Here is a 27512-nt window from a genome sequence, read left to right on the forward strand (position 1 = left end):
TCATATGACCTCTGAGTTTTACTTCTCACGCTCGCAGTACACTCTCTCTGTTTATAAGAAAGCACATTGCAAACACCAACCATGAGGAGCTGCAGTTTCCATGGCAACTATGGTGCCCAGTCTATCTGTCATCCAATGACGTCAAACACCAACGCAGACAAGGACGAAATGGGACAAAAATAGATCCAAGTCTCATTGGCTTTTAGATTTAATAGTGATCTTTAATAAAGGTGTCACAGCTGTGTGAGTGAGACGGAAACAAAGATCACAGTCAAAGTCACCTTTACAATTCCCCTTAAAGCTCAGTACTGCCCAACATAACAATTCATTATTGTATTAAACTAGGATGACTATATTAAACATTGTCAGAACGGGGAACTCATAAAGTTATGTTTTCACGCCATAACATAGACCATTATGTGGGACTGCCCTTCTCTGTTGTCGTGACTGACTCAAAATGTTCTTTAATGAAAGAAAGCATATGAGCATGGCCAAGAAAGCTTGTTTATCACTAGTTTAAATCTTTTTAATCCAGACTTGGTGTTACTGAGTTTAACACCCTGTAGCTACAGGTAATACTCAATTACAATCATTGTGTTTTCCTCACACTTTGCCTCTGTTGTTCAGGAATCAGAAAAGATTATTGCCGAGCTCAATGAAACCTGGGAAGAGAAACTGCGAAAGACTGAGGCAATCCGCATGGAGAGGTCAGTATTAACGTCATACGTGTGCATCCACCCCTCCCTCAATTAATCTGTGTCTTGTCAGTGCTAGACAAACCCCCCATAGCCCCGTCTCTGTATTCTCCCCCCTCTGTGCCGCTCCCTTTCTTCACCTATCTGCCACATTTCCGCTGCACTTGTTCTGTCCATTTCCCTTCCCTTCTCTGTTGTCACACTCAGCCGCACAAACACCCCTCTCACACCCCTTTCTCCCCCTTTATCCACTCATCTGTGGCTGCAGACATAAACCATGTTACGGTCTGTCCATTGAGTCTCACTGGTGCCATTCTCTGCCTGTTGTCACTCCACAAATCACACACTGTGATGCTGTTCACCATCACTTCTCATCCTGTTTGTCTTATCAACGCAAAGGCGCTTTGCTGGAAATAAATGTACCGAGTGTGTGTGTAACTCTATTGCAGAAAGTATCTGCCAGAGAATATGTGCAACAATGTGTGTTATTCCTCCGGAGGGTCTGACACATGTTTTACTTCCTTACAGGGAGGCATTGCTTGCAGAGATGGGTGTGGCAATCCGAGAAGATGGAGGCACTTTGGGGGTCTTCTCTCCTAAAAAGGTAAATCAGACATGAGACACGAGCACTGAGGGTGATGGCGGTTGCCCGTTTTGATTTCCCCATGGGTGTTGATCATAGGTGTTGATGCACACCCTTCCACCATCACTTCCTCTCTTCTATTTCCTGTGTTATCTTTTTCCATGAGAACCCTCCCTGTCACTGTTTTTTCTCATCTCCTCACTTAATCATTCTGTCTGTCTCTCCACTCTGTTATTTGCTTCCTTCACACACTCAGCTTAGCCAGGAAATGCCATTTGACGAGCAGTTTGATTCTTTTGCCACCAAGAAGGTTTGTTTTCATTAGAATTGGCAGACAAAGCACCCTTCCTGCACTAGATGAGGATAAGTGTTGAGTAGTGCTTTAACATCCTTAAAATGCTGTCAGAGTTGTCCCTATGGTTACCACACTGTTGCACAGATCTACATTTATTGTAACTCCTGTGTGTAGCATCTACGATTAATATCCCTCTCCATTATTAACTTTATATAATGATGGGATTTAATTAAGGTTCTGTGAAGTACAATTATACACAGACCACTTGAATGGAGGTTTATCTTTAAATATAATACCTAGCTCCAAGTAAATTATTTAAATGTGTCCTTAAGCTGCTTATTAGCACTGTCATGGGGCTTATTAAGTTACAGGCAATGGTATATTTCCTTCGCTCTCCTTACCGCTCCAGCATTTCTCAGTTGAGGAGACCAGGAAGACCAATAGGTGTATTATGGTATTCGCGCTAGCTGTCCCTAGATCAGCTGTGGTTTCAGAAAATGTCCCCTATTTGAATCCTTCCCGACTCCTCCACTGCATATTCATTTGTTTTCTTCCATTCATTTTTTTTCTCTCCTTTCACTCACTGCTGCTCTATGGGTTAGCTTTTCGTTGAGAAGTCTTGTGAACTTTATACAGACTTTAATGGGGTGTTCTCCCCAAAAAAGGTTGGTGGTTTAGCAGACTAGCTGCTAGCATAATATCTAGTGATACTGTGATGTTTCAGACTCTAGGAGTGTCAGCACTGTGTCGATGTGACCCTTTCTGTCCGTGTACTGTATATCATGTATCACTGACGGCAGTGATTTAAGAATATGCTCACCTTTTATTGTTAGTGTTGGTATAGATTGGTCTGTGAAAACATGATGCAAGTAGAGAAATTCTAGAAATATTTTTGTGGTAAACCGTCTATGTTTTATGTTTCATGTATAGACTCCACACCTGGTTAACCTGAATGAGGATCCTCTCATGTCAGAGTGCCTGCTCTACTACATCAAAGACGGAATTACAAGGTAACCCAAACCTGCATGATGACACTGAAATGAAGGTGTAAGAGTTGCATTCTTTCCAGGCAGTGGAAGTTCCTTATCCTTCCTTATCTGCCACTGCTCACCAAAAGTGTTGCCTTCTAAAGTTACTGTCCTCCCCTCTTTGTCCTTGTGCTCCCCTTAGAAGACTATTCCTGTTGAGTATTTTGTTACAATCACGCCTCAGGGGGACAATAACGGATGACAGAGTTACAGACGAAAACACCTATTGTCCTTTGGGGGTGTTGCTTTCTTAAAAAATATTCCATTTAACTTCTGCCGCTGACTTTTAGATGAAATGGCTGCCAACACAAAGAGACTTCACTTTCTCATAATGGCATCTCTTATTGTTTCAGGGTGGGTCAGGCTGATGCTGAAAGACGTCAGGACATTGTTTTAAGTGGTGCTCATATCAGGGAAGAGCACTGCGTCTTCCGCAGCGAGAGGAATCTCAATGGAAATGGTGAGGCACTATATTATGAGTTTGCTTGCTTAACTTTGCCATGGCATATGTGATTTGAATATCTGGATTATTATCATCAGATTTGAAACAAACCAATAAGTCTGGATGGCATTGGTGGATACATATATAATCAACGTTTATCTTCTGTTGCTAATGGAAACATTCTGCCCTGTCAGTAATCAGTACATACCCTGAATTAGATCTTCTCAGAATGAGTCACTGATGATTGGCTGTTCTGATTTTGCTAAAGTTGTCGTCATGCTGGTGCCATGCGAGGGATCTGAAACGTACGTCAACGGCAAGCGTGTTGAGGATTCAATCCAGCTACGTTCAGGTAAATCTCACATTTTTGTAAATAAAGTTATAAATGATCTGTGAATGTGATGTTTTTGTTATTTCTTTTAAGCCGGAATGAGGTGACTGATTTCCTAATAAAAAGATAATTGAATTTGTATAATGGGTTTTTCCTGTGGCGTCATAAATAACAGTTGTACAATGTGGTTTATAGCATCTATTCTGATGTTTTAACCTTAATTTTAAACAAAATATTGGAGTTCTTACATTTACACTGTTCTATCAGCACTTAATAAACAATGTCTTTGCTAATTTAACGATCCCTGCCCATTTCTCTGCCCGTCTTCTTTCAGGTAACCGTATCATTATGGGAAAGAACCATGTGTTCCGGTTTAACCATCCAGAGCAGGCACGAGCTGAAAGGGAAAAGACGCCAACGGCAGAAACCCCCGTGGAGCCGGTTGATTGGACCTTTGCTCAGAGAGAGCTGCTGGAGAAGCAGGGCATCGACATGAAGCAGGAGATGGAGAAAAGGTACGCAATCCATCCTGTTGGCCTTTATTTAAATGTCCTATAAGTATCTGTAGTGATCTGTTGGGTTTCAAATATGGATGCTAAAGTATATCATCATTTCTGTGATGTATTTCATAATAAACAATATGCTGTCATTTACATAGGCTCACTGAGATGGAAATCTTGTACAAAAAGGAAAAGGAAGAAGCAGACCAACTTCTGGAGCAGCAGCGACTGGTGAGTTCAAATCAGCTGGAATGAAATCAAACCCACTTTGTAAATGTTATTGATTCAGTTTTCTGTATTTGTAATGTTAGAAGTTTTAGACAAGTTAGTAGTAGCTGCATTGTGGGTTTATTAATTAGATATTAAGCCATTATTTATTTCATGCCTTTTGGGAGTTATTTTTTAAGTCAAGGCAGCTTCTCTTGATTCAGATAGTTTGTGATATTTTGAGTTTAATTTGGCTGAGTTCAAAGTGGAGTTCAAAGTTAAAGCATGGTTTTTCTATGGTCAATACCATTTTGAAAGCTAGTTTCTGTTTTTTTGGATGATAGCTTCACTTGGTCCTTTTTAAATCTGACTAGTACTAATTCTCACTCTGTGCTCTGACACTTTTGAGATGTCTGTGTGCGTGATTCACACTTATACTGCTAGCGCATGTCTGTTCTTCTTGCATGGTTGGTTTTCTGGTTTGAGAAAGATTGCCCATCTCTTGGGTTCTCCATAGCATTTTAATTGAGCGAGAATTAGATGTTGAAGCTTTCCAAATCCATGTTTTCATTTTTCTTGTGTCTTCTATAGTGGATCTGAATCTTGCAAAACAGCAACTTACGGCTAACGTTTTTTGATATTATATTCAAAATTAATCTTAAACCTGAATATTGGTCAGTAACGATTGAAACACATTGCCTCGTTTTTATAAAGTGACGCTGCTTTTGCATGGTTCATGTTAATAGCATGTTTTCCTAACTCGTTCAGTACTGGTTCTGGACTAAGTTGCAGTGTTTGCTGTTGAGCTGGTCAGCTTCGAAGCGGCTGTTGATTTGCTTGGATTAGATTTCTACTCTAGTTTTCTTGCTCTGTTTTTATCCTGAGTTTCATCTCTCCAATGCAGTTGCTGACATGTCCAATGCATTGTGATAACAAAAATATCCCGCTATAGTTTTTTGACAGATAGTGACAATGTGGTTTCTCATTGACTTCTTTGGCTACCTCTCTTTGCTAGCCTTACATAGCACCGGCATAGCACACTGAGGGCACGGCTCAACAACAGAGTTATCGCTGCTTAAATCAGTGAATCACAGACCTCTACTCATACGACTGGTATTATGTGCAGAGCCTCAGGCATAGGGGTTCAGACTCCCAGCAACATAACACATCCAATTCTAGCTATAGATACACTACATACACAATACATGAATTATTTGTACCAAATGGTTGTGATCTGTAATGTACTTTGTCTACGAAAAATGAGAAACTGCATTTTTTTCCAACTAACATCTTTCTTGTAGTGGATTAACACTTACCCTCTCGCCTGCCTCTCCTCTCTCTACTGGCTTTCTGATCAACCGCAAGAACACTTTGTCTTCTAACTCACTGCTAACACAAAAGCCTTTCAAACCTTCTGGACTAAAGGGAGAAAGCTCCAAAATGCATCTACATGCATGCCGCTGTAGCATGTTTGGGATCCAGCTTTCAAATCAAAATACATTTAATTAAGAAGATGAACATGACAAACGAACAGAAGTGCTCCGATCATCCACTATCCTCTATTGATATTTATTTTCGAATCATGATAGACATGCTTTACCTTTACTTTTAATATCAATGTGCAACATTGGGAACAATATTGTTAAAGCTGATAACCCCATTTATTATATCTGAAAAGCCTTTGAGCTATAGATACTTATATTAATATGCATTTATTTTTATCAATATCACCATTTCACTAGAGACGATATCAGAACAACAAACTGACAGGCAAGCAAGTCAATGGAAGCCACTGATTGTTGGATATTTATTTGTATTTCTATCTTTATTTTGAACATAATTATGGATGGATGTATACTGCATGTTGCCATACATCGTAAAATAATGATGTATGCACAATATTTATTAAACATTACAGTGTAATAGTCATCTTTGGCAAATATCCTAAATCTCACAATTCTGAAGCACAAAGCTCTGTCTAATCAAGCTTTAACTTTACTCATAGTTGAAGTTCCCATGTTGCATATTCATAACTTTTAATCATTCTTTTATTTTAAAAGTCGCCCCTTCATCTTCTCTTTGATTTCTCATTTTAATTTCTCCTTTTTTTGGGAACCTTTTGGTTTGTGTCCTGTTGTTTTCTCAAGGATGGAGACTCTGATAGTGGGGATGACTCAGATAAGAGGTCTTGTGAAGAGAGCTGGAGACTGATCACTTCCTTGAGGGAAAAGCTGCCACCCAGCAAGCTACAGTCCATAGTGAGAAAGTGTGGATTACCCAGCAGTGGGAAGATAAGAGAGCAAGTTAAAATGTACCAGGTCCCTCAGCGGCGTCGCATCACCAAGGACTCCAAGTGGGTGACCATCTCCGACCTGAAGATCCAGGCAGTCAAAGAAATTTGTTATGAAGTAGCCCTCAATGACTTCCGCCAAACACGGCAGGAAATCGAAGCACTGGCCATAGTAAAAATGAAGGAGCTTTGTGCTAGCTACAGCAAGAAGGACCCCAACGAGCGGGACTCGTGGAGGGCGGTGGCTCGGGACGTTTGGGACACTGTAGGGGTCGGTGATGAGCGCATTGAGGACGTCGTTACCAATGGGCCACGACCAGGAGTGGTTGTAATGGATGACCTGAAGGTGCACATTGATAAACTTGAAGACATCTTGCACGAGGTAAAGAAGCAAAACAATATGAAGGATGAGGAGATCCGTACCCTCAGAAATAAGATGGTTAAAATGGAAAAGGTTCTTCCACTCATCACCCCAGAGAGCCAAGAAAAGCCTCCTGTAGCCACCTCCACTACCTCTGCCACATCCCCAAGAGAAGCTAAACCTCCCTTGCCAGAAAAGCCTGATTATGAGGATGTAGATTCACCAACAGGCCAAAGTGCAGGCGATGACTCTACCCTGAAGCGAGGCCACATGCGCTGGATGCGTCAAGAGCAGGTGCGCCTCAAGAACCTTCAGCAACAAGAGATCTCAAAACAGCTCCGCCGGCAGACCGGACCACACCGCTTCATACCCCCAGAAGACCGCAAGCTGCGCTTCCCCTTCAAAAGCAACCCTCAGCACCGCAACTCATGGAGCCCAGGCACTCATATTATAATCACAGATCAGCAAGTCATTGAGCTAAAGGTGCCCAAAGAAGCTGTAGAGGAAGACGAGGGCGAAAGCCTGAATGGAGAAGGACTGCAGTCTAAAGAAAGGATGGCTGCTTCACTGATCCAAGTCAGTCCTCCATTACCAAGCCCATCAGTCCAGTTCAGGAGCAAAGACTTGGAGCAAGGTTTAAGCCAGGGTCACAGACATAACTATAGGAACAACCAGAACCAGCAGCCCCATGAACGAAGCCGCAGCAACTCTTTTAATTACCGCCAGCGGCCCTCTGGCTCCATGGAGTCACTGCAGCAGTCTGAAAGCAACAGGAGGCACACACAAGCTTTCTACCTGCCCCGCCAACATCAGGCTCATCCCCAGCAACACCACCAACAACAACAGCCCTGCCACTACGATAACATGATGTATACAGATGGTAGATACAATGGCTATCAGCAGTACCAGCACACTGACCACGCTAACCATCCAATCAACTTTCAGCCACCTCCGAGAATGCGCAGGCAGATGTCTGCTCCAAATCTAAAAGCCAGCAGAGAGACTGCAGTTTGAGTGGGACATGTGGAATGAGGAACTAGTTTTAATATACTTTGAGTAGTAAAAAAATACATTACAGATCACAACAGCTCAGAATCATGTGAGTCACACAATTCAAACCGACTGTGACTTTTGCACTTGATCAGTGTGTTATTGGTTGATCCAAAAGTATTGTATGTATTATAAGAAGACATTTTATCATCATCATCACCATAATATATGCCGTTTTACGAGTTTGTGCTGCATTGTGTGCCCTGTGATCACTAGCATTGGGAGAGCTGTCATAAGGAATTGAAGCCAACAGATGATAAAGGGACTGTTCTTTTGTTTTTTTCTGAAGAGACATGCCATGCCTACTCTGCTCATCTTTTATCATGTGTGACAATTCATCAATCATGCTTTGATTTGCCAAAATTGTCTTCATGGTTGAATTTCTGAGTTTACATATTTGCCATTTTATCATTGATCTATCTTGAATGTTTTTAGCCACTACAATATAAACACACTGAAGTGTCTAGACTTTGGTTGTGATTGTACCCTAAACACCATATATATATATATATATATATATATTTTTTTTTTTTCTTTTTTTTTTTTTTTTGATGTACCATGTAACTGAATTTCAGGATGGAAACATCAGTTATCTTTGCAGTTTTTCATTATTTTTTTTTGCTGTACTTCATAAAACATTTACTGTCATAAACTACCATTGGCCTAGAATCAAAAGACCAGCCTGCTGGACATTTTAAATAATGGAATAACTTGATGCACTAGTCAATTGCGTGACTGCCTTTTTAAACAGACTGAAATATTGGTTTAAAGAAAGTGGTATTCAAAAGGTGCCTTTATGCCTTAACATATTAATCCCGCTGTGCATTACAAATTCAATATTTTCTTTCTTTGCTTTTTAATTCAGTTTTCATGCACAGGGTTTTAAGCTAAAATGTGCAAAGGAATCTTCTTAACTTGCCTAACCAAACTAACCTTTTTTAAGTAATAACACTGATTTATTCAAATGCTTAGTTCAAGCCACTTGATTGCTGGATCCCAACCTTTCTTTCTTAGATGTATTTCAAATATATAACTTTCATCTTGTATTTCAGTACTTGCACTTCCTCATGAATAATGAATTAGTTGGTAAAGACACACATTTCAATGTTAAGTCATAAATTACCCTATTAAAACTGTTTTTTAAAAACTACCCACAGAGCTTATTAAATACAAGAACCACTATGCTGAAATCCTAGGGGGGTGGACCTAACTTTAACACAAGTTCCACAAAATCTATTTTTATGTTTCACAAGTTCCACTAATCCAGAAAGTTAAAAAACAAATTGAGTTTCTTCCTGTATCAACCACACTTCCTCAGTTGAGCTCTGATTTCTTAAAATGACATTCTGGGTTTGTGGTTCACTGAGTAAGCACAGAGTTCTCCGTGTTTCAATTCAGTGTCCTTCAGAGTGTTGTCATGGCTCCCAAAGACTTGGCTTAAAAATGTTGGAGAGAGGACAAAGGCTTGACGTGTTTGAATAATGTTATTTGGGAGAACTACAATGTCAATGGAGATTTTGAAGACTGCCTTGATTTAGCTGCATCAAAACGCCACTACCTGGATAGATCTATCAGAGCGATGGCTTCTGAACTCAGTCAGTGTTTTGCCTCTGTGCTATAGCTGATGCTTATTTGAATTACCTGCCTGTCAATCTGCCTTTTCTTGCTGCATTAATTTCTTTAAAAGAAATGTTGATTCATTTGAACATTTAAGTACAAGATGGCCTATAAATCATCTGAGAATCAGTGACACTGAGCAGAAAGCAGAGGCCTTTTGAGGTTTTCAAAATGTTACATTGGTTCACAATGATGAAATGATTTTCTGTGTTTTATACTCTACGTTTTGACAGTATATACTCTGCCTTTCTCTGCTGTAACAAAAACCAAATGATATAATGACATGTGCAAGTCTCTCAACCTTACGCCTCATATCTTTGACTATCTTTGCATGCGATAGCTTACATTTCTTCATCCCTAATAAGTGCTCCATTAAAGAACGTTATTTAGCGTATGCACTGGTGCCAATGGTGACCAGGGAAGCTGGAAAGTAAACCACTTCAAATGAACAGTGCGCTGTTCTTTTGAAATACATATATGTCTGTGTTAGGTCTCAGCTCAAAGTGTCTGTTGAGTGTTGTGCGTCTGCTTTCTGAATCTGCAATATCAAGTGCCTCAGTGCAGCTGTGTACCAAGTTGTGTTGCTCCTTAATCAAGCACTTTGTGCAAACATACATATGTGAACAAGGTAAGAATATACTGAGTCTCTGTGTTGCTGGAGGATTTTCAAAATATGACTGAAATAAAACGACATGCTCCAAGTGCAGTTATTTGTTTTATATGGGTAGTATTTGTTTTTCACTGCCATTAAACCGGTTTAGGGACATCATCTCATCTGTCCATTAGGCCTGTCACAATAACTACTTTAGTTGGCCAATATACAGTCACATAAATGACCTCGAAAATCAATATTGTCATTTAATAGCATTTATATGGTTATAATAGCAAAAATAATGTAAGAGCACCCTTTTAAAGAGCATTATACTTCTTATACTTAAGAATTCAATCACTGGAATGGTATTGCTAAATCAGATTAAAGTGGCCTTTTTATAAATAAATTGTAAATACTATTAAAAAAAAACACACAATCAAAACGACAAAAAATGGACTCAGGATCTGACAACAAAAAGTCTTAAAAGTAGGCAAAACCCTGCTGTTCATTCTGGCCTCATGCTGGCTTGAATGTTGGTGACATCCTTATTTAAACCCTTGCATATGTAAACACAAAGAGCATTATCGAGGTCAGCTAAAATGGTCGGGGTCCATAAGTATTTACCATAATGTATTTATCGTGGCAGGCCTTTTTGCATGAATGAACTAAACAGGAGTACCAATGTGAGACACTGTACAACACCTTACGTCAGATATGGGCTGTTTTCATTTCTATTTTTAAAACATTTTAAATGAATGTGGTACATGTCTTTATACTTTAACCATATACATTGCTAAGGGTTTTATAAGCTATTTGTTATTACTGAAATCACATCACATATACTTTAACATGGGATAGGGATGAAAGTGTGATTAGGTGCTATTCACTTCATCCCATCAACATAAATCGAGGCACTAAATGTAGTCTTTGCCATGCTGCAACGTAATTTGTGAATTTTAATAGACTTTTTTGAATGGGCTTGAAATACTGTATTCACATGAACCATTTCGGTGCACATTGCTACAAATGCAGATCTCTACATTCAGTAAAACTTGCTTTTTTAGATTTCTAAATGTTCTTGAATGGATAGAATTTAGCTGTTGGCTTGTTGGTGGGATTTCAGCAGGGACGAGGTTAATGACGAATGAAAAGGCTGCATTGTCTTCCCAGAAGACACTGAACAAACAGGATGAGGTCATCGGGACCACGGCCTGTCCTGCCCTGATGATGATGGCGCCTCTCATTGGATTACAGTTGACTCAGCTCCCACCAGCAGCTCTGCTCTTCCATCCCAGCCTTTCTCTCTGACTATAACATGATTTTGTTTTCATTTTATTTATTTCAGAATATTTTTTTTTAAATGTTCAATTGCATCGGCTCTAGGATTCGGATACCCACTTTTTCGTATATAAAAAGTTAAACATTTCTTGGGCTTTTTTTGCTTTTTCGGCTAGAACTATTAAATATTTTTTGGTTTTGGATTGTGTCATATGTTTCCTTGATAACAATAGACATGTTATTATTTATGATTAGTGTAATATATTTTAACCTCTTCAAGTTATCAATAGCTTTCACTGCGAGTGTTTTACATCCAAAACACACAGTATTTAATAACGGGTCTGGAAATGTACAGTATAAGAAAATATTACTGTATAATATTTAATGTATTTGTAAACCTAATTCTGTGTATCATTGCATTATTTATACATCCAGCTGCATGTATCATTTGGATCAGTATAGCCAAAGTTCTCAGTACATGCCTCTAATATAGAAATAAAACTCTGGTAGTATCGAGTATTCCCAACATATCACTGTGTATTTTGGGTTAAATGTGGTACAGATGGCAGTCTAATTTCACAGTTTTCTTGCGGCTGATGGAGAATTGTTCATGTTTTCTCTCCTCGTCCCTGTGTGTTGGTGTGCAGGTGTACGAGAGCAAATTGCAGGAGCTTCAGAAACAGGTGGAGACTATTTCTGTGGTTACCGAGACACCTGATGAAGAAGAGTTGGAGGAGGATGAGGAGGAGGAGGAGGAGGAAGGTGTGTACTGTTAATCTTCAGCCCTGCAGCATTTTCTTTATCAAATGTATTTAGGGCTAAAAAGTATAAATATTTAAATGCAATGTTTGTTTTCTTTCACATTTTCTATCCAGAGCCTAAACTTCTGGGATGTGCGTATAGTATTTCCCATTTCATAACCAGAAGAATATAATATCAACTTCATTTAGATTAATTGAAATGTCTTAACTAATTACAAATTCAAGGTTTTAAGTCAAACTAGTCCATAAATGCAATATCCTATACTTTCTTTGAAATAAACATACTACTAATTAAACAAAACACATTTTACTTTGACCATAATTAAAGATTTGCATGTTTTAGCCCAAAGTTTCTTCTACATTACTGGCTATATTTTCCGAAGGAAGAAACTAGAAATACAGTTGTAAATCAAGTTGAGAGCGATAACGGGTTCTAATTTTGGGGATGGAGCTTAACTTGTCCTGTGGTCTTACAAGAAACACACTAAAAGTCTGTATTTCCTCTCAATTTGTCTTCTGTTTGTTATAAATGAGTGCTTCATAATTTAAAGCTGACAGTAATTTATTTAAAGTTAACAGCACAGTGCTTGCAAGAAATATTGAGTAAAAATAAAGAAGACAACATATTCCGCATGATGGATAATGTTGATTTGAAGGCAGCAATGTAAAGTGCACTGGGCTAAAACAAGTACAACCACTGGCATGGTCCTTTTTGTGCATTATCATTGTGTGTGTTTATTTTCGTGTATGTTAACATCACCTGATTCCCCCGCAGTGCCGTGGACTCAGCACGAGTTTGAGTTAGCTCAGTGGTCTTTCAGGAAGTGGAGGTACCACCAGTTCACCTCCCTCCGTGATCAGCTGTGGGGAAGCGCCGTCTACCTGAAGGAGGCCAACGCCATCAGTGTGGAGCTAAAGAAGAAAGTGAGAAAACTGATATTGCGCTTTACGTTATTGTTCTTAAGCAGTGATTTAAGACCGGTTTTCCAGCTTTAACATTAAAGAGAAACATTTTTTGTTTAGCACAAAACTAGTGCTAGTGAAGGCAGGAAGATTTAAAATTTAAAATTGCTTTTAAAAAATCTGAAAAAAAGCAGTTGAGCGGTCAACCTTGTAAAATGAATACAAAGAAAAAGGCACATAAATAATTATGGATTCAAAATAAGTTATTGGAGAGCCACAGTAACGTTTATTTTTTCATGCCCTAATTTAAGTCAGTTGACAGCTTTAGCCTCTTAAACTGGACATCGATCTTAAAACATGTGTGTTTGTGAAGAAGGCAATCTTTCACATCACCCGATTGGGGGTCCACCTTCCCATCCGGAGTGTGTGTGATTTATACACTGGTCCAGTTCCAGGCGCTTCTAGATTGATAATGGAGATGGCTCGTCTGTCACATAGACATTTTCACAGGAGTTTTATTTATCTTTGGTTTCCTTTCTGTCTGTTATTTATATCCAGTGATGTTAATTGGTTTAGCATTTTTGCCCCAGAGGATGCTGGGAAGAGTAAGACCACAACATGGAAGCCGTTATGGATTTGTTTGACCTTTCCATCATGGTATATCTTTAATGGAAAAATACCTATCCCTTGATGTCTCCGGAGTGTTTTTAATGAAAAATAATCTTGAAGGTTCAGAGCTTAAAGTCATCATCCTTTGAGTGGATTCTCATGCTAGTTGAATGTTTTTTGTATTTGACTTGCCTTGATGTTTTTTTAAACTCTCCAATTATTCTTTATTTCCAACCACCTCTCCCACTCTTCAGGTCCAGTTCCAGTTTGTCTTGCTGACAGACACTCTGTACTCTCCGCTGCCCCCTGAGCTCGTGTCTCCAGAGCCAGAGAAAGAGCGCGACGCCCGGCCTTTCCCCCGCACCGTGGTGGCCGTAGAGGTTCAGGACCTGAAGAACGGAGCCACACACTACTGGTCCCTCGAAAAACTCAAGTAATGCCCATACCTTAAATTAACTAATCCTATTTGTAGTTGAATATGTTTTAAATGTTAAAGGCCACCTATTATGCAAAATCCATTTGTTCATGTCTCTTATACATAAACATGTGTCCCCTCTGTGTAAAGAGATTCTGAAAGTTTCAGGAAAAAAGAGTCGCTTTTTTTTTGTCCTGATCCATTTATATAAAAACCTGAAAATGAGCTGATCAGAGTTTGGCCACTTTATGATTGGCTTGTGTAACCATTAGCCAATCACCAACCAAGGTAACCCCCCCCACCTTATCACCTGAATCTCCTCCTAGAGCACCATTGTGTTCTTTTTAACCAAATATCTGTCAGACGGGCGTGGGGAGTGGCTCCTTATTTTCATCAGCACTTTTGTAACAGGGCTGAAACAGAGGGGATTATGGGATGCTACAATTCATGATCTGTTTGGTATTTGGAGCCAAACACTTCAGAGACATGCTTTGTATATATCTGAGACCTATAATATATTGATAAAAAATTGTATAATAGGGAACCTTTCATACTTAGCCAGCACAAGCGCAACATCTAGTGTATTGTGCACATTCAGTCTCTTCAGTCTGCTTTGGCTCCCATGTTGTTCTGATCTCAGTTTTCTCAATCAGCCTGTTGTCAGATCATTTCTCATGCCTTGAGTAACAGAAAAAAAAATACCATAAATTATAAGACTGACATCTCCGCCCTCCATCCATTAGATGAGATGTATTTTATCGTTCTGCTTCCCGTTAATGCTAATTGGCCTGTGACGTCATCTGCAGGCAGAGGCTGGAGCAGATGAGGGAGATGTATGACCGCGCTGGAGAAATGGCCTCCACCAACCAGGAGGACGGAGAGGGCTCTCTGACAGGAAATGATCCCTTCTATGATCGCTTCCATTGGTTTAAACTGGTTGGGAGGTACGTAACAGGAACGATGGAGACAAACTATACTGCGTATGTTGTGACTCACTTAATATTCTGCATGAATAGTGTTTGTGGTGCTGCCTGTTTGCTGTTTGAGTCCTAAGTAATAGGTTTGGTTTTTGTGGTGAAACTCAATCAGCTTTTGTGATCCATTTATTTAAAATGGATCTATGTGTTAACTTCCATAAAATCTTTCCGTATTCATCGTCAAATTCTGTTATACAGATTACATTTCTGTCATTGGAGTCATGTGTATAAGTGGTATAACATGTTTAAGCATAATTTATGTCAGCTTTTTGTTTTGTTCTTTCTTTTTGAATCTTTCATTGTATTTTTTGTCATGTGTATAATTTGGTGAATTTGTCATTTCATTTGGTGTTTTTGATTTCATGTTCATTGTAAAATATTCCTTTGTGTATTTATCTATATACGGTCTATTGTATTTATACATTTTATTTGACATCACATTTTATTTATTTTTAATTTAAACTTTATTGCACATTTCTGTCATTTTGATTTACCCATTGTGAAATGTTTCTGTCTGTTGCCATTCTCATATTGATGTGCCTTCCAGTTCATACAAAAGCTTGTTCATAACATAGTGCATTTGGATAAAGTGGAAACATGTGGCATTTTGTATTTGAACCAGCATGCATTAGAAGATGTGAATTTAGTCCTTTTTAAAGTGGCATTTCATTTTGGTATAAAATAGTTTCTATAAATATATATATCTTTGACAGCTAGCAGCTACTTGTAATACCTGCTCTTTATTAAATGAATCCTTATGTTGCACTTGCAATGGCTTCCAAGTAGTAGTATTAACAAATATGTTCTCAATAGATTTGGTTTGGTTAATGATCAAAATTGATAGAGGTAAAAATCAACACATCTTTACCAATGAATTTACAGATACCGTTTGTGGCAATTACATTGCAATTTCAATATAACATTTATTTGTATGTTAGTACATGGATTTATGTTGTTTCTTTTTAAACAACATGCCATTAATGGGAACACAATGCCAAGGTGAAATGTCCTTTCAAAGCTATACTCGATGGCCTCTTTAACTCTTTTTATTGCTCCATTGTACCTTTCCTTGGTTCTTGCCACTATTTCCAAACTTCCAACCCGTCAGCTCCCCGATCTTCAACGGTTGTGTAAATGAGCGCCTGGCCGACCGCACGCCCTCTCCGACCTTCTCCACCACGGACTCGGAGATCACCGAGCTGGCGGACGAGCGTCAGAGCGAGATGTCCGACCTGATGGACGACGAGGCCTTTGTGGACGACACCAGCTCAGATGCCGGCACCGAGGAGGGCTCGGACATCTTCAGCGACGGCCAGGACCCCTTCTATGACCGCTCCCCCTGGTTCATCCTGGTGGGAAGGTTGGTGACCGGCAGCGGCATTCCCACGCCCTCCACACACAGGCTGGAACAGGGGTGTAGGGGGGGATGATGGCTTGGTTTAATAATGTTTATCTTTAATACACATATAGAGCAAAGTGACACAAATGGGGGAATACATAACATAAAGATGAATGAGTGCAGGATATAGAGCAACATAATCAAATGCAGATGAATGATATTTAAAGTAATGCTTCTCCCTCAAGATATTATTTTCTATGTCACCAACTGACCCCATGTTATCTTGAATACTTGAAGAATTTCCTTGTTTCCTCTCAGGCCTCCACGGTGAACAAAGTATACAAATAAATAGAAAAAGTCTTGATTAATTGAATTCAATGCTTTCAACAACAGCAGAACTATCAAAACATCGTTTTAGAAACTCTCACGCTCCCCTTCCAATATTATAGTAAGTCTTATTTATTAGTATGCTTATTACTTACCAAACACATTTGTCTCTAAAAGCTTGCTATTTAAAACACTTCAACATATTCTGTCTTACACTTATGCAGGCACATTTCTTTTCTGTGAGAGTAAGATTTATGCTATTCTTTAATATAGTTTTGCTGTTGTTAAACGCATCCCCCATTTCCTTCAATTCATCAAGAATTATCTCCATTTTTGGATTTTGATTTCACCCTGGAGGCATGTTCAGGAGATGTTTAGGATACAAGATATCATTTTATATATTATTATGGTAGCTGGCAAAGTAGATTATTTAAACATTTCAGCGAATAAATAACCATATCTTTTTTATTATTTATCAGCAAATCCCTCCATGCTTAGAGCATAATTTCAGAAACAGATCAAGTATTCATAGCAGCTTTGCAGAGATACATTGGACAATTTTGCAATTTAACATGATTAGTCATGCTTCTGTGCTCACAGGCCCACTTTGTATGATTTACTTTTAATTTAGACTCCGTTTCCAAAAATTGAAAAGCCACCATCCTCTTCTCTCCACCTCCTCCCAGCGTGATGTCTCATCCCCTGCCACCATCATCGCACTGACTGTATTAACTCCATCTGTGGATTTGCTGTGTCTAAGTTGATTAGCTGTCTGTCCATTTTTTTTTTTATCCTTTAGCCCTTGTTTGATTTATTTGTTTATTTTATTTATAACATGAATTTGTTTTATAACCCTGTATGTGTTTTTTAACATTGCTCTTGAAATGTATTGTAGATATTATTAACTCACTGTTAGTTGTTATCATGCTTATTTGTGTTTTTAATTCATTGTCAAGAGGAAGTAATGTGCTGCAGCAGCATTAGAAATCAGAGCACACGCTGTACCGTTGCCGTAGCACCGGTAACGTCATAGCTGAGTCATAAACAGCATTTGCCAAGCCATGCACGCCACCAGACTGCGCACCAGACGTAGCTCAGCCTCTTCGTCACTGTGACTTCAGAGATTTTCCAGATTGATATTCCTCCTACCCGGCCTCGAGTCTCCCATTAGAGGGAGAGGAGGAGGAGGAGGAGGGACACACACACACACACACACACACACACACACACACACACACACACACACACACACACACACACACACACACACACACACACACACACACACACACACACACACACACACACACACACACACACACACACACACACACACACACACACACACACACACACACACACACACACACACACACACACACACACACACACAAAGAGTAGGTCACCAGGGGTGCAGCAAAACAAATCAAGCCCTAAAAAAAACCACGTCAGCGAGTGTGTGAGTGAGAGACCAACATCTCTATATCTGTATTACGACACAATAAACAAGTCTTTTACAACCTTTACTGCTGCGTCCCAGGCGATCTGTCATCTCCCTGTCACACAGTTTAAAAATAAAGAGGATGCTTTAAACTGCTGCTGATTTCAGAGGGCTGGAGCAATTAGAATGTAATATTCACATGTTTTTTCTTTTTTCATTATTTTGCTCAATCCTTAACATTATTGTTTCTAATGCTGTATGTTATAGTAGTTATTAATATATGCTTTATTTGCACATTATGATATTTAAATCATTGTAAAGACATGTATGTCAGTAAATAATGTAAAGCTTTTAGAACATTGTCTGTCACTACTCAGATACTTTTCAATTGGGAGCTATGCAATTTGTTTTAATAAGCTTTATTAATTGCAATACATTGCAGTTATATAACAACAAAAAAACAGAAATCATCATTAATACGATTTAAAATGTGTCTCCTGGATCCAAGGACTTCAACTGTTTCACACTGCAGCAGAATTTCAAGTCTCTCTCCTCCTTTTCCTCGCAGAGCTTTCGTGTACCTGAGCAACCTGCTGTACCCTGTGCCACTGGTGCACCGTGTTGCCATAGTAACAGAGAAGGGCGAGGTGCGTGGTTTCCTGCGTGTGGGGGTCCAGGCTATAGCTGGTGAGTAATTAATGAGATTTTCTAATGAGCACGACTGCTAGCATCTCCATGCAAAGGTTATGCCTGCTAATCACTCATTCCACATTCACTTTATTGTGCTTTATAGATTAGGCTTTCACCCATGCTGCATCCGTAAAAAACAATCCACGTGTACATAAATAGACGGGTGAGGGTAAATCAAAAGAAGATACAGATCTAAGAATATAAAAACATAAACTAATGATAATAAAAACTGTGCGATATCCATGTGAAACAGGCTGTTTAACTTACATTTGAATAATATAGTTAAAAAAAACCTACATAATATGTTTCAATTACATGTATCGGTGCCATATTTTATTATTTAGACGGCAAAATATATGTAACTCAAACCTAATAGCTAGATAACTGTTTCTCACTTCTATTTTGATATCATTGTGAGAACGTTTTGCAAAGCCACAGATCTGGTGGCAGAGAGAACACTCCCTCAGATGTTCTGTGTGTTCCTTTAAAGTGCTCTGTCGGTTTGAGTCTGCCATGTCTGCGTCAGATCCTGATAAAAGTTTATTTTGTTTCTTTGTAGCTGACGAGGAGGCCCCAGACTACGGGTCAGGAGTTAGACAGTCAGGAACCGCCAAGATTTCCTTTGATGACGAGTACTTCAAAAAGGTGAGCCCTGAGTCAGATGGAAGAAGATTCAAACCTAAGACACTGCGAGAGAGTGGGTGTTAAATATTTAGGATCAAACACAAAGTTTACAACAAAGTCACAGAGACTGGAGATGTGTTAATGTTCTTGCTACAAACAATGTCACACTTTCCTCCAATACTTTTATTTAATACCTGTCATTACTAGTTACTTTGCAGACTCAGGTTAATAATACAATACTAATAATAATAAAATGATGATGTAATATGGTGTAAAGACTTAATAGATTATTGTGGGTAATTCAAATGCTACCCGACATTATATAAAGTAAAACGGTTAGAATTCAGTCATATATTCTATAGGTTATTCTGAAATTGGCTACCCTATATAATGAGCGCTTTTACTTTTTGTAATTATGTTTTATTGCTAATACTTTTGTCCTTTTACCCAAGTTACATAATGCAGGACCTTTACTTGTAACTTCATATTTCTAAACCTTGGTAATACTTATTTAAAGTAAAAGATCAGGGTACTTCTTCCACCCCTTCTAGCAGCTCTATACTGATGTCTTGTTTATCCTCCTCCCCAGAATGACTTTTCCTCCGCGGTGATGACCCACTCCGGCCTGTCCCTGGAAGAGCTGCGCATTGTGGAGGGTCAGGGCCAGAGTTCAGAGGCCACCACACCCTCAGAGGAGCTCAACAGAATCAATGACATGGGTAAGGCTTCCAGACTTTTTCCTCTCCACTCGTAAATCTCCACCTCTCAGCCCGCAGGGAAACACTGGGCAGATGTTCCAGTTGAATGCAAAGGAGGGCTGCACATGTATAGTCATGGAAATGAGACTCATGCAGTTTTTCATACTTTGTGAAGGAATGTCTTTACAAATCACATAAAGTGCGGAAACTAGTCTGGTTGTATTGTGCAGAGCTTAGAATTCATATGCAGATAACAAAACACAGGTGCAGCATTTTCAATTAATCGGAGCACAAGTCCTTCTCTAACTTTCCCCTGTTGCTTTCTCCAGATCTCAAGCTGGGTGACATGGCTGACCCCAAGCTGAGCTGTGGTGAGGGTCTGGCAGGTCAGCTGGAGGTGGGCAGCATCTTTACCTTCCGTGTCACGGTGCTCCAGGCCAGCAGCGTCCCACCGGAGTACGCAGACATCTTCTGCCAGTTCAAGTGAGTCAACAATCCTCATAAATATGCTGTGAATACTAAATCCTAAAATCAAAGCTATACGGCTGAGAACAGCTTTGATGAGGGAGAAACTCATAAATAACTATAATACTTAAATAAGATACCGTATTTTATCGCCCTGTAGGTTTGAAAGGCATTTTATTTAAAAAAAATGGATAAGACATCTCTTTGAAACTATAGGTTACTTACGTAACACCAGTCCTCGGAGTAACATGAAGTGAGATGTCTCACTATGGGATGCGCCTCATCGCGGAGAAAACAGAAGCATCAATCTCATTACGCCAATCCTGATTGGCTGGTGATCTTGACGTCAGCATCAGGGGAAATCACCCCCTATAAGTAGCCTGCGCCACGACGCATGCGTCATTCAAAATAAGCACCTCTTCTCGCTTCACCATAGCAAGGAGGGCCGTCTGGTGAGACATCTCACTTCATGTTACTCTGAGACTGGGGTTACGTAAGTAACCTATAGTTCTCATTCATAACACTCCGTTCGATGTCTCACTATGGGATATTGTAGCTCCCGTATTGCCAGACGAGCTTATCTCGAAGATCACCGATCAACCAGAATTTAACAGGTAGAGTCCTGACTCAACAAGGTGCCCAGCACTGCTCGGGCCACGCTTGGAGCGGAGACGTCTAGCCTGTAAAAGCGGACAAAAGTGAGAGGCGAGGACCAGCTCGCCGCTGCACAGATGTCTTGGATGGAAACACCCTTGAACAAAGCCCAGGATGTAGCCAGGCCCCGAGTCGAGTGAGCCCGCAGACCCGAAGGTGCTTGCAAATTCTGACTCGTATAGGCCAAAACAATTGCCTCCACAATCCAGTGGGAGAGCCGTTGCTTAGTAAAAGGCTTGCCCTTGTGAGGGTTAGCCCAGGACACGAAGAGTTGGTCATTAAGACGAAGCTCTTTTGATTTGTCCATATATGTGTGTAAAGCCCGGACTGGACACAATAGATCCTGCTGCTGCTCCCCGGAGGAAACCAGCTGCGGAGGAACTGCCTCAATGTCAATCGGGGTACACGAACCAACCACCCTTGGTGTAAAGGCAGGGGTGGGTTTCAACAACACTCTCGTTTGCCCTGGGGCGAACTGAGTGCATGAGGGATGTACAGACAGTGCATGAATATCGCTGACCCGCTTGGCGGATACCAGAGCCAGTAACAGCACTGTCTTTAGTGACAGATGTTTCATGTCAGCTCCTTCCAGGGGTTCAAATGGGGTCATTCTGAGCCCATTTCATTCTGAGCCCATTTAAAACCACTGCCAAGTCCCATAAGTGACCTGGAGACAGGGAGGAGCCTGCGAGCTCCCTTCATAAAACGGCAAACCAAAGGATGTTGGCTAGCCGTCTTACCCTCAAAGCCCACATGGCATGCAGCAATAGCAGCCAGGTACACCTTGATCGTGGAGAAAGCTCTGTGTTTATCGATCAAGTCCTGTAGAAATGATAAAATCACCCCGACAGGACATTGAAAAGAGATGTGTCCTTCTTGAATGCACCACTCCTCAAACACCCTCCACTTACAGTCGTAAAGAGACCTGGTGGAGGAAGCTCTCACACTCTGAATAGTGTTTATCACCTTCTGAGGGAGTCCCACTGTATTCAGATTGTACCACTCACGGGTCAGGCCCATAGTGCCCCGCGCTCTGGGCGTGGGTGAAGGATCGCCCCCTCCCGCCTGAGACAATCTGTCCCTGCGTGGTGGGGGCTGCCATGGCTGCCCGCACAACAGCTGATATATCTCTGCCAGCCCGTACGTTGCGGGCCAGGGTGGAAACATCAGAGTAAGTGTGTGGCTTTGCTCCTTCACTCTGGCCAGAGTTGGGGGTAACAGAGTCAAGGGTGGGAACGCGTACAGAGGACCCGGAGGTCAATCGTGTACGAGTGCGTCCCCGCCTAACGGTGCGTTTAAATCGTGCATTAAAGAGAACAGCTGTCATTGAGCATTTTTTCCTTTTGCGAACAGACTTAACGCGGCTCTGCCGTAACGCACCCACAGCGGACTCACGATCCTTGGATGTGGAGTCCAGTCTGCATAGAGTGGTGCACCTCTGGACAGTAGTTCTGTCCCGGGGTGCATCACTCCCGGTACCTGTGTCGCTCTCAGAGAGAGGAGACGTCTGCCGCTCCAAGGGATCAGTTTGTGTGCCAGTGTGTGTGACTGGAGACAACGCAACCTCCCCTGGCGGTTCATACACGATATCGTGTTGTCTGTCCTCACGAGGACATGGTGTCCTCTGAGAGAAGGCAGGAAGCGTTTTAGGGTGGGGAACAACGCTAAAAGCTCCGGGTAGTTTACGTGTGCCCGCTGGAGGTCTCTGCTCTAGGGACCTCTCACCGGCGACCTTCGTAAATCCCCTATCAGCCTGTCTGACCTGCGTCCGTGGTGACCACCTTCTGTGAAAGGACAGCACCTGTAGGCGCGTCCCGCATTAGAAAAGTCGGGTGTATTGCCACTACGCATTACATAATAACCAAAACTCTCCGCACGCCGTGGCGGGGGAGCCTTCACGACCCCAGCCGGCACCGCGCATGTGCGTGGCGGTGGCTTCACGGACCCGTCAATAATCCGCCTTTTGAGAGATGCCGTAGCTGCTCTCAAAAGGGGAGAAAATTGGCGGGCTGTTTATTGGTTTTATTGATTTTCTCTTCATTTTTTTGAGCTGCGCCCTCGGCCTGAAGCCTGGATGCGTCAGCAGCAAATGTTTTATGACAGAAGGATCAACCAATGTGTGACATGTGTTTGTGCGGACTTGAGGATGGTGTTTAGGCATCTCTCGAGGCGGCGGGAACACATTCACGGAGGGGAGAAGGAGGGGCTGTCACGCCGCTCGCTTCTTCTTCAACTGCTGGCCGAAATTCTGGGTTGGCTGAGCCTGAGCTGCAGCCGGAACCGGAGATTTTCTCGGCCAACTTGCCCTTGTCTCCAGCCTGGGCTGGGGACTCGGGGTGGGCTGCGACCTCTGCGTCTTCGGTGTTTTAAACCGAGCAGAGTTCGAGGCAGCTTGGGCAGAGGACTGTTCATCCGAGTCAGACAGGAGGAACTTAGAGGTATCCTCTTCGTCCTCCATGTAGTCTAACTCTAGGACATCTTCCGCGGGTGAAACCATGGTGAGGTCCAGCCGGGAGCCCCAGCTTGGTAAAGCGTGGGGCCCCGTTCCCGCGTCTCTTGCCGCCACCTGGTCTCGGCCTGATATGGCGCGGGATTCCGGTTCTGCGGTTGCCGCTGTCGATGAGCCCCAGACCGACCCAGTGAGGGGCTCCATCTCTGCGGCGGACGCCCCCGTGTCTTGATTGCCAGCCGGCAAACCAGTGGACATGAGGGGGTTCTGTCCCGACAGGCTAGCTTGTTGTGCTAACCTTCGGCGGAGGCTCTTCATGGTGAGGCGGGCACAATGCCCGCACGAGCCGGGGTTGTCAATGGCCTCCTGGGCGTGTTCCAGCCCGAGGCAGGACGAACAGATCTGGTGTGAGTCTGTGCCTGACACTTTCAACCCGCAGCCGCAGAGCCGAGCCTCCGAGTTCCTGACTCCTCTGGTGTGAGGGAGAGAGGCGTGGAGAGGACCCGCTCTTAACAGGTACGTCGAGAAAAAAGGTGTTCCCAATGTGTCTTTAATCCGGAGAAAAAAGGGCAGTGTGGGTCTTTTTCCTCAAAGAATATTACCTGGTGTGGTAATATTCTTTTAATCCTTTTCTCCTCCGTGAGAAGAGAAAAGAAAAAACGTCCTCGCTACCGTGGTGTCGGCAGTGAGGGAAAAAAACACAAGCTGGCAGCAGGTGTGTTGCTAGCTTGAGAATCAAAATCTTACCTTAATTCCAGAGGAAGAACGGCGAGGTTGACTATAATACTAACTGGTGTGTTAATACCATACTCTTCTGCGAGGCAGAATAGGGTAGCCGGCTAACGCCCGTCGACCGAAATTAGCTTTGGTTCAGTCTGTGGACTGTTAAGCTAGCCCGGCTACCATTAGAGATGTGCTCTGAAGCGAGAAGAGGTGTTTGAATGACGCATGCGTTGTGGCGCAGGCTACTTATAGAGGGCGATTCCCTGACGTTGACGTCAAGATCACCAGCCAATCAGGATTGGCGTAATGAGATTGATGCTTCTGTTTGCTCCGCGATGAGGCGCATCCCATAGTGAGACATCGAACGGAGTGTTATGAATGAGAACTGCTTTATCTTTCAAATAGGAACCTTGCCAATAATGAATACAAAGAACAATGAAGGCTTAATGCTGACATGTCTTTTGTGTGATAACAGAACACCCCTATCTTGTTTATTAATAAAAGTAACATCCATTTATGTTTCTGTCCTTAGTTTCCTGCACCGTCATGATGAGGCTTTTTCCACTGAGCCTCTGAAGAACACCGGCAAAGGAGCTCCTCTGGGCTTTTACCACGTCCAGAACGTGAGCACACACACGCACACACACAAACTTTAGTTCAACAGCTCTATGTAACTGACTTTCATTTTAACAATACCTTTCTTTACTGTTGGAGCAGGTTTCTGTGGAGGTAACAGAGTCCTTCATCGAGTACATAAAGACCAAGCCCATCGTGTTCGAGGTGTTCGGCCACTACCAGCAGCACCCGCTGCACCTTCATGGCCAGGAGCTCATCAGGTTTGTGCAGTTAATAAAGACATTCTCAAGTCGCAATGCTCTTTTCCTTGAGTGTTTTTCCTTTGTTGTACTAATCACGACACAGATTCCTCTTCAATTGTTTTCCCTTTATGCCCGGCAAACAGACTACTAGAATGCAACAGTTACATTTTGTGAGAATGTTCCAATTGCTTTCTATATTAAGTAAGTGTACGTTCTTTTCCACAGTCCTCCAACACAGTCAAGGAAGTACTACCCTATTCCCATGCCTCTCTCTAGACCAGGTAAGGATTCTATTGTCATCTCATCCCATTCTGAAACAGCAATTTGTTCTGCACCTGTCATCCTCATTTCAGCATGTTTCTTCTGTTGGTCATGGTTCTGTCAGCATGCCTCATATTTTCTTCCACTTTTCTTTCATTTCTCGCTTCCTCTGGATTTTTTGTTCTTATTTAATCACTCTCACACCATCCGTAATCCTCTTACCCAACTCCATCTTCCCACTCCCAAATCTCCTTATTCACCTCCAATTTTCCTCGCTATTCGTAAAACATCTCACACTGACACCCCAGACCACGCCCGTAAGATAGAGTTAGTGCGCTACCTGATGAGTGGCTATATGAACGGCAAAGTGCTGGACCAGCTGTCTGAGCACGCCAACGCCCTGGCCTCCTCTGCTGTGGCCAGTCTGGAGGATGAGGCCGACCAGCTCTCTCATTTCATCTTCCTCCCCGTGTCCAATGACCCTGTGCTTATTGTGCCCAGGCACCATGGTTGGTACAGCAGACACTGTAGTAGCTAAGCCATTAGATGTACCATTGTTGTAGAAATTAGCTCTGTTTGTCTCATGTGCTGTGTGACTGCAGGAAGTAGCTCCACAAAGCTCTGCAGTGGTGAGGTGTGCTCTGCTGCGCCTCGCTGCTGCAGGTCTGTTTAGAATAAGTCAATCAGCCAAACTCTCCACTGTCATTTTCACTGCTGACACCTTCGGGTACATTATAAAACCAGTAAGCATAGAGGATCAGCAACCTAGCATTCACAGCATAAACCCAGAGGCTTAAGCCTTTATTGGTTCAGCTGCTGTCCAATTACAGTACTTGTCATGTGCTATAATGTTCTTTTTAACCATATTGAACACAAATAATTGTAGCCGTGTGCCTCAGAGATTAGCCCGTTTCAACAGGAACATAATCCTGACGTGTCAGACAGCAGGGTGTGGTGTAATCTGTGATTTAGCTCCTTATAGCATCTCAGTATGTCCAACTGTTGAGTTTAATGTAGGCTGATTGCTTAGGGCTCAGCAGTTTAATCTATAGAGTGTATATCTATCACTTATTTTCATTCATCCCTTCTTCAAATGTGTGTTTGTGTGTGTCAGTTCCAGCCACCAAGTTGAACACCATCACCAAGTCCAACCTGGGTCAGTGTGTCAGCAAATATGACCTGCTGGTCTGGTTTGAGATCAGCGAGCTGGAGCCCACCGGAGAGTGAGTGTCTGCACATTCATCTTATATTCACATACAGAAGAAAATAAAAATCTATCAATTACTTTTAGTTCTTTATCTGGAAATTAAACAAATAACATGATGTGGGGTCTACTGTAATTCCTAAAGTGCTCCACTAAAACCTAAAAATATGTTTTTAAATGTCAGAACCTTCCCGTTCTACTCCATATGACGCATGACCACAAACATAGTAAAAACCTGATATGACAGGTTCTTAAAATAGTGAGGTGGGAATTTTTAAGTGTCAGTATAGTTTAGAGAGTCTGTGGATATCATGGCTCTACTTGGGCATATTCCAGCAACATATGACCAATCAGTCAGTATGATCACCATGAATTAAGATCTAGGAGCTTTGACTTTGAAAAAGAAATAGCCTGTGTGTGTGCCCTTTTTCAATTGGTCGATATCTTTTTTTTTTTAATGCAATTAATCAATTAGAATACCAGAGATATGTTATGTATGATCAGATTGAGTATTTCCTCGCTCTTTCCACAGGTACATCCCGGCTGTAGTGGATCACAGCGGAGGACTGCCATGCAACGGCACCTACCTGCTGCACCAGGTGCTGCATTTCTACAAATAGTACATTAATCACTAATTTTATAAAGTCAGATTTATTGCACACACTATTCCCTTACAAAAGTAAAGCGAACAACACCCTAGTAAATACCATTCCAAAGTTTTATTTAGCTGTCAATCAATCAAGCTAATCAACTTTTTTTTGTCACAAAAAACAGTAAATGGGAAAGCTTTAGCCAACATTAAAATCACCATACATCAACAGCATTAGTTATAAAGAAAGGATGAAAGACAAGTAGATAGAGGCGAATGGATAAAAGAGAACAATA

General features: G+C 41.6%; 1 protein-coding gene across 13 annotated transcripts in view; it reads left to right on the forward strand.

Annotated features, from left to right (window-relative positions):
* Positions 1–27512, forward strand: part of kif1b (kinesin family member 1B) — a 64491-nt gene that overhangs the window by 25040 nt on the left and 11939 nt on the right. For 4 of the 13 annotated variants that reach the window (XM_071203801.1, XM_071203802.1, XM_034086595.2 and 1 more), the window contains 22 exons: positions 628–707; positions 1224–1299; positions 2504–2583; positions 2955–3061; positions 3312–3395; positions 3709–3889; positions 4033–4105; positions 11917–12031; positions 12145–12162; positions 12806–12954; positions 13797–13975; positions 14764–14901; positions 16043–16294; positions 18610–18728; positions 19291–19376; positions 19945–20074; positions 20383–20536; positions 24877–24967; positions 25062–25180; positions 25388–25443; positions 26538–26646; positions 27160–27226. In XM_071203801.1, coding sequence (XP_071059902.1) covers positions 628–707; positions 1224–1299; positions 2504–2583; positions 2955–3061; positions 3312–3395; positions 3709–3889; positions 4033–4105; positions 11917–12031; positions 12145–12162; positions 12806–12954; positions 13797–13975; positions 14764–14901; positions 16043–16294; positions 18610–18728; positions 19291–19376; positions 19945–20074; positions 20383–20536; positions 24877–24967; positions 25062–25180; positions 25388–25443; positions 26538–26646; positions 27160–27226 — 2463 coding nt within the window. Of the gene's footprint in view, positions 1–627; positions 708–1223; positions 1300–2503; positions 2584–2954; positions 3062–3311; positions 3396–3708; positions 3890–4032; positions 4106–6228; positions 10239–11916; positions 12032–12144; positions 12163–12805; positions 12955–13796; positions 13976–14763; positions 14902–16042; positions 16295–18609; positions 18729–19290; positions 19377–19944; positions 20075–20382; positions 20537–24876; positions 24968–25061; positions 25181–25387; positions 25444–26537; positions 26647–27159; positions 27227–27512 lie in introns of those variants that run through there. The other 9 variants (XM_034086594.2, XM_034086596.2, XM_034086600.2 and 6 more) reach the window with 5 other exon arrangements.

Source organism: Pseudochaenichthys georgianus, chromosome 7 (assembly GCF_902827115.2).
Source record: "Pseudochaenichthys georgianus chromosome 7, fPseGeo1.2, whole genome shotgun sequence".
NCBI lineage: Eukaryota > Metazoa > Chordata > Actinopteri > Perciformes > Channichthyidae > Pseudochaenichthys > Pseudochaenichthys georgianus.